A 14,245-nucleotide genomic window follows, 5' to 3' on the forward strand; every position below is an offset into this window, starting at 1 on the left:
GAGGATTTACATTGTTTTGAGAATCCCCACCAAAGAAAGACTTATCAAATTCTAAATGACCCCACCATAATCAATTTTATGAAATTAAATAATGATGTATTATGAAACTCAACACTCAAGAATGTGACATAGTGTTAATCAGACAGAGTAATAATTATGAGAGATGAGAATTTAAAATTTGAGGTATACATGCAGAATATGAGATGATTTCTTCACGTAGCTAATAGATATTCAGTAAAATAGTTAAAATACGATGCAAGATAATTCAGACGCTATCGACATAAAAATAGTGATATAATATGGGAGAGGGAATTTTAGGTCTAGAGCTTCAAAGAAGGGCAAAGAAATAGAAGAAGTCAATTGGTTTAGTCTCACAAAAGTCTTGGTATGCTAGTTGAGTTAGGTTTGGCTTGACCAAATACACAATATTTACCCATTCAAAATAATTAACTCCTATTAATTTTCAATTTTTAAAAATTTAAAAGTTGATTTTTAAGTTTACCTAGCTAGTAGTACACATATGATTAGGGGTTATGATATAGTAGGTAGTTACTTTGTGGATTATGATAGTACTATTTTGTTACTAACATGATTCAATTATGACTGTTTGGTACAAAATTATGATTATGAATTACAAAATGATTTTCTAGAGGTAATAATTCCTACTCAAATAGTTGAGGAAAACATCTAAGTCTTAAAAAAGTTAAAACAATAGAACAACTACAAATTATATTGAATTATCAACTACTATGTTTTGATCACAAATTATATTGTTCTGTTATGTGATATACTTGAAGCGAGAGTCTTTTGAAATTAACCTCTCTATTACCTCACGAGATAGGAGATAAAATTTACATACATTTTACCCTCTTCAAACTTCAATTTGAGATCGCCTATACTTTGTATTGATGGATCTTTTTCGAAAAAAGAAGTTGTCACATCCATCATTAGCAATTACCTAATTAGACATAATTTACTACCTTATACACTATTTCATCTATACTTTCAAAATATTAGGTATCTTATCATTAATTAAAAATTTTCTATCAAATTGATGATAAATACACCTAAAATATATGTATTTTTGCCAGCACATACACTAAAATGGGGAGAGAGACGAGCGAGACTCGTCATGTATACCCAGATACATGCAAATCACATTAGATACATGTATATGTATGTATATATGCATTGGAAAGTAACGATCCAGATGGGATAGAGGCGAGGGAGACAATCAAGATTTGTTATATATCTCAAATACATGTGAATCCATTTAAATACAGATATACAATTACACCTAATTTTAATCCCATGTATACCGAGATATATGTATTTGAACGTATCTAAACATATCTAGATGAGCCAAAATATGGTAAAACACATAATATTACAAACTAAAATGTGTCTTAGTGATCGGTCCTAAATTAGTAGGGTTTATATATATAAAAAATTGTAGTATGGAAGGTGAATGATGTCAGTCGTATATTCATAAACAACTCGTTATCTAGATAGTATACAAAAACCTCCTATTAAAATATTTAATTTCAATCAATATATATATATATATATATATATATATAAACCATGTAATCTAAACCATGTAATGTGAAAGTAAATTGCAATGGAANAAAAGTTGAGATACTATTTTATCCCTATCTTAATTCAAAATGTTATAATATATCTAAGAAATTAAATATTATATAATAATTACATAATATTATATTAAATACTAAAAATGAAGAGGTGTTTTAAAACACATTTTAAAAATGTCTCTCCATTCTTTTACATAACTTTTGAGCTCTCTACAAAATTCTAGGTAAACTTTTGGCTTATAAATATTATGTGTCTGAGGTAAAATTATTATTGACAAATATATAAGCTAATTCGTCTTTCATAACGAAGAAAAAAAAAAGAAATTGATTTCATCAATTATACAAAATGTGCTTAAGCACGGAGATTGCAGATTAAGGTAGAAGGTTGTATTGGAGTGTTCTCTCGCTTTCCAAAGGGTTTAGACTTAGTGGTGTCTTTCGTAGTAATACTCTTATTCTTGTACCGTCTTTCTTTTGCTTTCTATACCACCAAATGTTTTTATGGTATTTCGATTATTGCACTTTTTTTTTTGTTGTTATTGTTTTCATAATAGTTATTATAGTATTATATTATATCCTCTTCATTGACATTTTTCTTTTTTATATTTACTCTAATTTTCTATATTGTATATGTATATGTTATGATATGTAAATTGTCTTTACTTTTGTTAGAAATAAGTATTATCTTATTTTGGAGAAAAATATGATGCATACTTCGTTATACATAAATTTGTAAATTATAGGATTTGTCAGTGCAAATACTTCCCTCTCTCTCATGGTCCGTGCCCTTTGTTTTTCCTCTTTAAATTTGTAGCTTCCGAATATGAATAGCTTATTAATTCTATATTTATTTTCTATCTATAATCTATATGAATAAAGTCTTGCGATACGTTTTAGTTTTCTTCTATTTGTTGTGTGGTTTTTGTGAATTTTTTTATCATTATTGTAAGTATGTATGTTATTTGGCTCAAATTATTCATATCACTTTATTAGAAGTGTGTTACCAACTAAACAAAGTTAAAAGATTACACGAAGTAGCTTTAACGGAATTGATTTATTGATGGTAGCTTCATAGTAATTGATTTTCAACATAACAATATGCCTCTCATTTGTTGTTTCTTGACACACATTAAAAATATTACTTCACATGATCTATATAAATTTCTAATTGTTCTAAATTCACATGGAGCACACGTACATTGCATGTGTCCAGAGACTAGTGTGAGTGTGTATATATATATATATATATATATAAACTACGTTGCTAAAAGGTAGTATCTGTGGGTGGAAACTAAAAAAGGCGCAAAAACACATAAAAGAGTTACCACTAAACGTTGATATTATTGGCAAGTAAAACCGCCACTACACCATAGAACAGTTGTTGCTAATAGTGTTAGTGGAAACTTAACCACCACTAATTGATTAAAGAATCACTGCTAAATGTAACTCGAAAACAACCACTGATTGATATAAGAGTCGTTGCTAAAGTAAGTATAGTTGCAAAAGAAATAAGCCACTAATTCTTATTATAGTTGTCGCTAAAGAAAGAATTAATGGAACAAAAATGTGCCAAGAATTCACATAACAAACCTCGCTAAAAGTTCATATTCATACCACCAAAACCGCCACTAAATCATATGACAATATTCGCTACAAGATTGTATTAGTGACAACTAAAATAACGACTAAATCATTAAACTATTGACGTTAAAAGATTGTATTTGTGGTATCTAAAATTGTCGCCGCTTAAAACAAATTTTTCTGCTAAAATTCCCTTTTAGTCACAGCAGTTAAAAGTTTTAGCGACCAAAAAAGTTTTAAAGTCGCCGCCAAGAAGTATTTTAGTGACAAAGTACAGTCGTCGCTAAAAGTTGTCAATTTGGTCGCTAAAAGTCTCTTTTAGTGGCGACTTTAACCGCCACTAGAACTTTTGGCTGTCGTCGCTAAAAGTCGCTTTTAGCAGCGACTTTTGCCGCTGCTAAAACTATGACTGTCGTCGCTAAAAGTCAGTTTTAGTGACGACTTTTATCGCCGCTAAAAGTATTTTTAGTGGCAACTTTTACCGCCGCTAAAACTTATGACTGCGTCGCTAAAAATCACTTTTAATGGCGACTTTAGCTGCCGCTAAAACTCATGACTATCATCGCTAAATGTCACTTTTAGTGGCGACTTTAACAGTTGCTAAAACTTATGAATGGTCGCTAAAAGTGATTTTCAGCGACAAATTTAAAGTTTTAGAACGGTTATAGTCGCTACTAATTGTGACTTTTAGCGAAAAAAGTTATATGTTTTAGTGGCAGTTGTTGTCGCCACTAAATCATATAAATTAGCCACTAAAAGAAAGAATAAGTGGAAACTAAAACCGCCACTAATTCCTATAAAGGCACTGAAAAAGTACATTTTAGTGGCATTAAAAATTGCCACTAAATCATATAAATTGACAGCGAAAAATATGCAGTTGGGGCAATTATAATCGTCACTAAAATTTATATATAAAAGTTCAAAGTTGAATTACGAAAATGTCCTTCATCAATTTTTTAAATTAAAAATGTTTTATTAATTTTTAAATAAAACTAGACCAAATGCATGATTAGATGTGACCACTTATCATTTTCAATTTCTTTATGAATTTGATTGTTAAACCTTTTAGCTTCTACCGTTAAACACATTCATTCACAACCTTTCATGTACTTAATTTCTCCCTTTATAAATTGGATAAAAATATTAATACGCTTTGTGTTTCATTATCTAATAGTTCTTATGTAATATTTTTTTATTGGTCACTATTTTTCTTATTGATTTGTGCCTTCGTTCATTTTTTATTTTAATGATGGAGAAACACATCATTTAATATTTCTCATGTAATATTTTTTTATTCGTCAATATTTTTCTTGTTAGGTTTGTGCCTTCGTTCATTTTTTTTTTAATTTAATGATTGTTGGAGTATTAATGTCCCAAGAAACATCAGCCTTGGGGCCTTGGGGGTTAGAATTTTTTAGTAACAATTCTAATTGGTAAAAATATTATTCTAGCACTACAAGTTGTTCATTATCCCCAAAAAAAATTGTTGATATTTAAGTTTTAGACAGAAAGTAAACACTTAAAAGAGTTTATTTTAAATGCACAAAAACACAAATAGGAGTACTTCAGACAATGTTGAGCAATTTTATATCAATAAGAGTTGGACTTATATAAATTATAACAGTAACAGAGGTCAAACGTGCAGAAACATAAAGAAGTTTAAGAGGAAAATGACTTCTTGCCTATTTCTTTTGTCAATAACACAGCCAAATAAGATCTAAACGTCAAATGTTATTATGGTGTGTAACAATAACAATCATTTTGCTATAGCAGCAAAAAATTATGTCTGACATTATAAAGATAAATTTAAAATCTCAATCCTGAACATTCTTAAGGAAATAATAGCAATATTTGCTGCTTCACCTTAACTAAGATCAGATGCATAACTTTTTGAAATAACATCACTTACTATATATACATACAAAATAAAATTCCATCTGATGCTTCAAACTCACGCAACAACAGAGCAATGTAGAGGATGGAAGTATTGCCATACTCGTGGACGTAACACTGCTGATCTAAATGCAGGTTCAGCATTTCAAGCGTTAAGTCATTCTTTGAGCTAGAAGAGCACATTTTAGACATACTGCTTGAAGGAAAACTCGCGGTAAACATGTTTACCTGTTAAAGACACAACATGATACAATGGGGATTTGAGCAATTACAGTTTCTCAATTTTGAAGTGCAACTGGAGCAGTATAAAAGTTCATACGCGAAAAACAAACTCTAAGCTCAATACTTCCTTCTCAGACTGATGAATGAAAAGTGAAATTCGAGAGAAAAGAGAAAGTACCTCTATTCACCTACACTCTGCGGACAGATCACAGTTGAGCTGATATTTGAACTCTCTCAGTCGAAATATCAAAATGAAGAGTTGAACATGTGCGTTACTCTAAAAGTCTAAACCATCTCCTCCTTCCTCAACTCACGGGAAAAAGAAGCAATACGTTTCTTTGATAAAGTTAGACGAATACCTGGATGTAGTCCATTTCATCAAGTGAAACGTTTTTAAGCCGGTGAACTTGGCAGAGCAATTGAATGTCAATCAAGGTTGAACTGTACAATACAAAGAACTTGTATCAGCCTCATCTATAACAAGTCAAGCTAATAGAAAAAAAGAAGTAGAAGAATTCCGCAAAATTGAATTCTCAGTAAATTACAACAAATGCATTAAGTAAGACTACATCATATTTTGAACAGATTATGCTGTCAGCTACTACTACTACTACTACACTCAATTCGCGTGCTTCTTTTGGGACAAACTCAGGTGAATCACATCCTTTTAAAGACAGTTCCTCGAGAAACATAGCATTCGTTGGCGCCTCCAATTTCAGCTCCCCGCGATAAGATATTCTCATTCTCTTCAAGGTACTCGGCAGAATGCTAATAGGTAAGGAGGTAACAGATTTACAATTACTAATACATAATTCAACAATCTGTTTCATCCCTTCAAGTTGAGAGGCAAACAGTTGAGCATCATCAGAAAAGAACTCCAACCTTAGGACAACCGGCAACTTGTAACTCTTTTAAATTTGAAAGTTCGATAGGTGTCTCCAAACTGAGTTCAGGGCATTTTGAAATTATCAATCTTGTCAGAGTAGAAAGAATCTGGACAAAGATCATTGTAGCTCAACATCAACGCTGGTAAGATTCCATTCGAACAACTTTGCAGCTCCCATATTTTACTTCTTAAAATGTCTCTCCATTCGTCCACCTTTGATTTGGAGCGTAAAATACCAGCAAGTGCCTTTAGAGCTAAAGGCAATCCTTTGCACTTGTGTGCAATTTGTATTCCAACCTCTTCAAGTTCTGGATGTTCCTCAGGATCCATATTTTCAAGTGAATGCCGCTTGAATAGATCCCAAGAGACTTCACTAGACAGAGTCCCCACGTTGATTGCCCCACAACCCATCATCGAGGCAACACTCTCCTTACGCGTCGTCACAATGATCTTACTTCCTACATCTCCTTGTACAAAAAGATTTCTCAAGTCATCCCACTCTTTATAGTTTTCATTCCATACATCATCTAAGACAATAAGAAACTTTTTTCCCTTAAAGCTCTCCTTCAATTTGACTTGAAGTTGATTCAGATTGTTATCAACCTTTAAGCCAAATTCTTGAAGTAACTCCTTTGTTTCACTCTGCATACCAAAGATATCAGATTCATCAACCACAGAAGTTGAAGGTCTTCTAGTTTCTTGTTTACCCGATTCAAGATGCGCTTTCAGGTCAAGCCAACCAATTTGCTTTTGCAACTCCTCCGATGTTTCAATATTTTCTTCCAACTTATCCTTTATGTTAAGAAAAAATTCATCACTCAAGGACAAGCTGAGGTGACTTACTTGCTGGTTGCTTGTTTCTGCAAGATTTTGATGCTGGCCTTCCACCTTAAGCCTCAAAGCTTCATAATTGACTTCTTCAAGTATGTTTTCAGCAGAGTCGACAGCATCTCGAAGCTCATTAAGACAGTCGCTCATAGATGGATTTGATGCCTGCTTATTCTCTGCATCACTTAGCACAATCTGAAGACCACGCAAAGTCATTTTCAGCTTCTTTAAGAGCTTGACATGATCTTTATGCTTCCGGAACATGTTGAGCAGATCACCGTCAGGAGAAAGCCTATCAAAGAGAACATTCAAAGCTGAAGAGAGAAATGCACCGCCAACTGCTAACCCAATCTCCATTTCTCAAATCTGAAAAACAAAATAAAGAATCAAAAAATAGACAAGAAATACAACATGATAGGTTTGAAAGTTAGGATGTTTACTACTTGTCGTTTAATTGCAGGTGAATACAGTGTTTGAATAGATTGTAACATTTGTTGTAATTTAGTACTACACCTTTTATTGTTAGGTTTGACTGTATCTGCTAAACGTTCCAATACGATAGAACTCACAAGAGATAGTAGAAAAACTCTATAAGCAACAGACCATATCTATTCATTAAACAACAGCTGCAGTGAGGTCACAACATGAAGACACTGAAAGTAGAATGTAAGCAGAAATTAGCCATCAATTTTGAGTCTGCCTCACATTTCCATCATCTGAATAAATGATTTGAAGAATCTCAAAAGTTATCAACTTAATGGTTAGAACTTCCGTCAAAATTCTCTTTAAAATCACATTAAAGAAATTTTATTTTGACAGTTAACCTCAGTATTTGCTATCAAAATGCAGTTACATCGACATTGAAATCAAAGAGACACAACATCGTACTTGCTAGAGGTGAATCCCGAGTACCCTGACCAAAGAAGATAAGCAAGGAGATGCACAACTGCAACTGGTGTTCCGATAACTTTGCAACCTCATTTCAAGCGGCTCTTAAGCTTCTGTTTTCTCCTTACAAAAGAAATAAACGCGCACGCTGTTATGAGTATCAGCAATAAAGACTAGGATGATCAAGAACGAGAAAGTGAGGTTGCCTTACTTCGGACCTATATATCAGAAGCAGACATTGAAAGTCATCACCAATTTCTTTCGTACGAGACAGGAAAAAACTACAAAAAGAAAGAAACAAGAAGTTTTTTTACAAAGGATATCATGGACATACCAGATGAAGTGACCATCAATCCAAATGGTGAGTTTTTGTGTCCCAAGGCAGATAATGAACACCACTTGACATCGATCCGACACAGTCTGAGTGTGGCTGAGGGATAGACTACATCAGTTACAAACAAGTATAGGTTAGTCAGGTTTTTAGTAACAATTTTTCGATTTATATACAGACAAACACAAAAGCTATTGCTCTTAATATCCAAATAGTGAGAAAGCCTCAGTAAGTTCTATCAAATGCAATCACACCAAACTTGAAATCAATGTGATAGAACAGCCTTATATAGTTTCGTCGTGAATATGCAAAATGATGTTGTACATTATTTCCTCTACACACTTCACTTAATAGAATTACACGAGATATACTATTGTTGTTGATTGGTTATTGTCATTTTTCAACGTATGTATAGCATTTTAAAATATTTGGAACCTCTCGATAAAGTTTTGGTTTTAAGCCCCGATCTTGTTCAGTTGCATATCAACTAACATAAACATGTTTTTTTATAATTAAAGTACGATTATCGAAAAGGCATTGTGTTTATATCTGTCTGCTGCAGAGGGACATCACTCCTCATTCCATGGCATTTATTTTCACAAATTACATCATAGATCATGTGATAGACCTACTATATGGTTTTTTGCAAGTATATATATAATTCACAAATTTAAAGTTTATTTGATTTAACTCATTTCTTAGTCTTGGAAATGAACGGAGAAGTGGTGGAACGTGTAGAGCCACATACTTGATGATGACGGAAATTTCTTAAAAGATACTCAAGATTTAAAATATATGTATGAAAAGTAATTTTTTATCTATAAACTTCACAGAATCTTCACAACACTAATGTCAAAAGTTTAATTACTCAACTCTCATAGCAAGCTTGCTACACTAAAGGGAACAAAACAACATCAAAACCAAACTTAGATAGGTTTAGAATTTAATTAAATGAAAATACACCACAATGAATACAAGATTTACAATCTGTGTTTTCTTGAGATATAAACAAAGACTACTAAAACTTAACCAAAATTAAACATAAAAATACATTTCAAGCTTTACTCTGTTGTGACTCTTTTAAAAGTGTATCCTGCTAGGTTGAGCCTTCTCCATCCTTGTTTCTCCATAAGGCTCATCGTTATCGATCCGTTTGTTGTGCCTAAACGCCGCGATGGCAACCATATACATGATAACAAGGAGGATTAATATGACTATGTTGATAACAGACACTTTTCTCCAACTCTTTTTAAGGCTAGCAAGTACACCAGCTTTGCAAGAGTCACAATTGTAACAGAGCTGTTCTTGATCATTGCTCCATTTAACACAATCTGGATCAGCACCAACTAGTCCTCCTCCGGGAACCCAAACCGTCTCGTTCTGATAAACGTAGCCACATTCTGTAGGAGGCTTGCAGCAACCAGACTACATTGGACAAAAAAATGAAATTTTGTTAGGCGCGTTCAAATGAACCTATGTTGCTAGGACTCTTCAACGATGTTATCATACATTTGTCAGTATCTGACATGCATCCATCGACATTTGTGAAGACTACATCAGAGCAACATAGGCTTGAAGTTTGAACTATATATACAAGCAAATAGAGATTTGCAATGATTACAATGCTCATTCTGAACGCACTAACTATAGATTCTAGATTCGCCTCTCAGTGCAGTAATAATTTTACCTATGTAGTAATTCAACACACAATATGTTGAAGAAGGTACTTCAACCTAATATTTTGGAGAAGTTTTGCAAGTGGAGCAAACATATTGCCACAACGATACGTGCATTAAGCATGTTGTACCACATGCATCAATGCTTGTACTTCCCCGCGACCAAATATACATTGCCCTAGCATTACTAGTTCAGACAAGTACAACTCAAGAAAGAAATTGGAGGAGATATATTAGGGTTATACTAGATCAGGGGTGAAGCAAGCTACTGGTCGATGAAAAATTACACTATATATCGAAGACGGAACTATTTTCATTATATATAGTAGATGTTGAATCTCTACGACTTTTTCTTGTGTTTACTTTTTTATATTCTGAATTCTCTCGAACGAAAATTCTGATTCCACTATGACAAAACATATGCTTATATTATAAAAAATATATATAGATATACTTATTGAGGTCAAAAATAGGTCTATAAATATCTAAGACACACATGGCCACATGACTATCCCATCAAGATGTAAATAATTGGGGGGCCCTATTATTGGAGTCTTTTTAAACATGTTTGGCCCCAATCTTTTTCCAATCAAGTATAGTCAAATTCATTCACATCATCATCAAAATAGTAAACATTTTTCTATATTCATATTATAACAATGAAAGATGCTTTTTTTTTTTGAACCATAAATTACTAGAAATTGATTTAAGCAATGAATTTTCTCAACAAATAAAAAATATGTTGATCCATTAGATTTGTTTGTATAATTCTTTAAGCGATTGTTTGGCAGGAGGTATTACAAAAAATAATAGATGTATTAATTTTGATATTATTCTAAAATACACTAGCAACAAATCAAACAAATCGATTAAAAATAATGTTAACATTATTAATACATCTAATTCAGTATTTTTCTTATACACACTACGAAACGAGCCCTAAATTGCATTTAATCTAGTAGTACTAGGGTAGTACCACTTTTTTTTTTTTAAAAAAAAAAAGGAAAATTGCCCATATGGTCATTTGTTTTCCTAAATAATTTAAGTTGACCACCTACTATTATTTTGGTCCTGTAGTTAAACCTTATCAAAGAAGTGATCATAAATATTTTTTAAAAAAATGGACCAATTAATTTAATTTTTTTTGGTTGGTTCATAAATATGAAAGGACAACCTCTCTGCCAATTTAATTTAATTTTAGGTGTGAACTTATATTATGGGATAATATTAATGAGGACCCATATTTTGTCAGGGGAAATTAAAGGAGTAGGGCATGGAAGGTCTTATTGACCATCACTCTAATTGTTAATGAAAAATACATAAATTTAAAAAGGGTATATTTTTATTTAATAAAAAGCAATAAAGCAAACAATAATAATCTAAATAATAGTCCAAAAGAAGCCAACCTTTCTATTATCACATAAAACATGCATGGCTTATTGACAAAAATTATTGTTTTGAGTTGTCACCTTTCTTCTATATCTAATTTTTTTTATATAATATAGCCAAAAATATCTTTATTGTAAGCAAAATGTTTTACTTTTTTTAAGTGTGGAGGAGGTATTATTTCATTAATATATATATATATATATATATATATATATATATATTAAAAAGAAAATTTCTTTTTTGTAGATACTAAAAAATGAAAAAGAAAATCACTTAAATTAAAACGAAAAAACGAAAAAAAGGAGAGAGGTGCTGTGACATAACGTTATTTTCCGTAAAAACAGATCTATATTGGCTTCTAAGGACTTTCCTAATCTTAATTCATAAGTTAAGTGGAAAAAAAGTTGTCACAAGTGTTACATAATTTCAAATTCAAAAAAAAAATAAAAATAAAAAATTATCGCTATTTTATGATAAATCGTATTTTATTTCCACTAAAAGACTCCTATTTTATTGCTTTAGACATATAACTAATCTAATTAATTTAAATTTGTATCGAATAAATTCTTTAATGCGTAAAATTTCATCTATCTAAATGTTTGTATTCTTAATTTTTAGATGAATTCCTGCTGTTTATCTCAATACAATAGACAAAATTATACGATATTTATATCTAAGTCATCCTATTTAATAAAATAGTTACAATATATACAAAACTAATCTCGACATTTTTATCATAATTCTCAACTTTCAAGTCATTTCTTTTCAAAATCATAAGTTTGAGTTACTCAATGATGAAAAAAGTCGTAAACTCGTAAGAAAGGAGTAAAGCAAACAAGAGAAGTGAATGAACAAAGTTGTACGTATTTTTTTTTATTAATAAAATCGAAATACGCACAAACTAATAATTAGCAAAAGAACTTTGAATCAAGATTTTCAAGTCATATACAAACTATCTATCTTAAAATAATAAAAGGAAAAAAAATCGTCACTTTCTTGTTTACTTTAGTCTATACATATATAAATAAAAGTTACATAAATTAACCTCGATAAAAAAAGAAAGAAGAAAGTTTTAGCTTTAACGTACCTCGATAGGACTAAGTTTCCTTAGATAAAACATCTCAACACTCTCCGGAATTCCATTGTAAATCCTTCTCATCTTACCACAACTTCGCGAATCCCTTATACACGAACTTATTTTTACCCAGTAGCTTTGACTCGAAACTCTTTGTTCCAACCAACCGGAATAATCTTGTAAATAATATTCGGAATAAGCCCGATTCATAACGGGTCGACCCGACCCTTTATCAGTAACAGCAAAAGCGAAAATCACAAATCCAATTAATGCAGCAATGATAAAGAACATTGCCCATAGATAAATGTACATCAAAAAAGTGTTTCTGTAGCAAGAACCAGCAAATCCAGCTAAAGAAACAACCATTATTGAAACCCCAATTATTATTAATGGCCATTGAAGGAATTTTAAGCAATCTGTGTTGTTTGCTCTGCTGCTTAACCAGATTCCACCGCTTAAAATTGGGATTGATGCTAAGAAAGTGAAGAAGTTTAGTAAACCTATTAAGTGATTACTGGTTCTCATGGTGAAAATTTTTTGAGATTTTTTTGATGGGTTTTTGAAAACAGGGGAAAACAGAGTGATTATGAAGAAGATGAAGAAGAAGGGGGTGTTTGTTGCATTAAGTTAAAGACAAAGTGTATAGTGAAATGACTAAAGTACCCTTTGTTTTTATTAGTATTTTTTTTGAGTTCACACTCAGTGTTCGAAATTTACGATTAGATTCAGATCGCGTATTATATGTTCAGTCCGGGGTGATACTTTCAACATAATTGTCTTTGAGATATTTAAGTAAGAATGAAGCGGTATCATTAATGTACGATGACATAGGTTGGTTATTTTTGTTGAGAGGATTTTGAGATGAGGATTAAGATATTTTATACTATTGTTTTATATTTATCTGTTCATTTTTTATTTTATGTTTTGTTTTTTAAACAATAATATTAGTATTTGTATTTTATAATAATTGGAAATAATTTTTTATGTATTCTTGATTAAAGATTTACATTCGTTTTTGAAATTATAAATTTAAAAAGTTATCCTTTTTTTTACATTATGCCGTGTAAAAAGGAAAGTTAAATATCACGTAAAATAGAAAAAAAAATGGATATACAATAAAGTTTCTTTATACAGTATTATTCAATAATAACCACAGCATATTGACTATAATTTCACTAAATAAGATCCGGGAAGGGTATGAAGACATCACCTTATTTCTATTTAGATACAGATTGACTTTAGATAATATTAATAATTGTTTTCTGATATTATCTTATTATTATAAAAAATATATAAGTTTTTTATTTTTTTTCTCTTTTATTTGACGTTTAAGGTGTGAAAATTAAACTTGTTTGATTGAGTGAAGTGAAATGATTAATTTAAAGGAATGCTTGAATAATACTATCACTTAGTCAGCAATTTATGATGACACTTATATCCCATCATCTTATTTTGGCTATTTTTTTAATATTAGACCAAAGTTTCATTTATATATTTCCTTCCTCTGTCTTGTTTTGGAAGTTCGTGTAAGCAAGTTGCATTAGAAAATAATAAAAATAAAATTTATATTTAATATATCAACACATTTAAGAAAAAATTGTGTATTATTTGATATACTTTTCTTATTCTATATATAATTAAGTGCAGGATGATATTAAATAATCTTTTTAAAATCAAGTTACACATTGTCTCATTATTTTGTTGTTTTATTTTAATTACAATTTTAAATTTTTTTATTTTACGAAGGTTAAATTGAAAACTTAGTTTAAAATATTTTAAAACCCAACTTAGATTTGTAAATTTGATCCCTAAATACTAATTTTAAAATTATTTCTAATAATTAACCAACAACTCATTATTTTCAGCTAATATTATTACTTTATG

General features: G+C 30.8%; 2 protein-coding genes across 2 annotated transcripts; both read right to left on the reverse strand.

Moving 5' to 3' along the window:
• Window positions 1–6,237: 6,237 nt before the first annotated feature.
• On the reverse strand, window positions 6,238–8,644 carry LOC107004209 (putative disease resistance RPP13-like protein 1). Its single transcript, XM_027912758.1, has 3 exons — window positions 8,225–8,644; window positions 7,891–8,013; window positions 6,238–7,368 (listed from the first exon to the last, which is right to left on the reverse strand). Exon 3 carries the CDS (start codon window positions 7,357–7,359, stop codon window positions 6,238–6,240), a length of 1,122 nt encoding a protein of 373 aa, XP_027768559.1. The 5' UTR covers window positions 7,360–7,368; window positions 7,891–8,013; window positions 8,225–8,644.
• Window positions 8,645–9,058: 414 nt separating this feature from the next.
• Window positions 9,059–12,967, reverse strand: LOC107005140 (tetraspanin-3). Its single transcript, XM_015203642.2, has 2 exons — window positions 12,374–12,967; window positions 9,059–9,646 (listed from the first exon to the last, which is right to left on the reverse strand). Exons 1-2 carry the CDS (start codon window positions 12,884–12,886, stop codon window positions 9,302–9,304), a joined length of 858 nt encoding a protein of 285 aa, XP_015059128.1. The 5' UTR covers window positions 12,887–12,967; the 3' UTR covers window positions 9,059–9,301.
• Between the last annotated feature and the right edge of the window lie 1,278 nt (window positions 12,968–14,245).

This window comes from Solanum pennellii, chromosome 11, assembly GCF_001406875.1.
Source record: "Solanum pennellii chromosome 11, SPENNV200".
NCBI classification, from domain to species: domain Eukaryota; kingdom Viridiplantae; phylum Streptophyta; class Magnoliopsida; order Solanales; family Solanaceae; genus Solanum; species Solanum pennellii.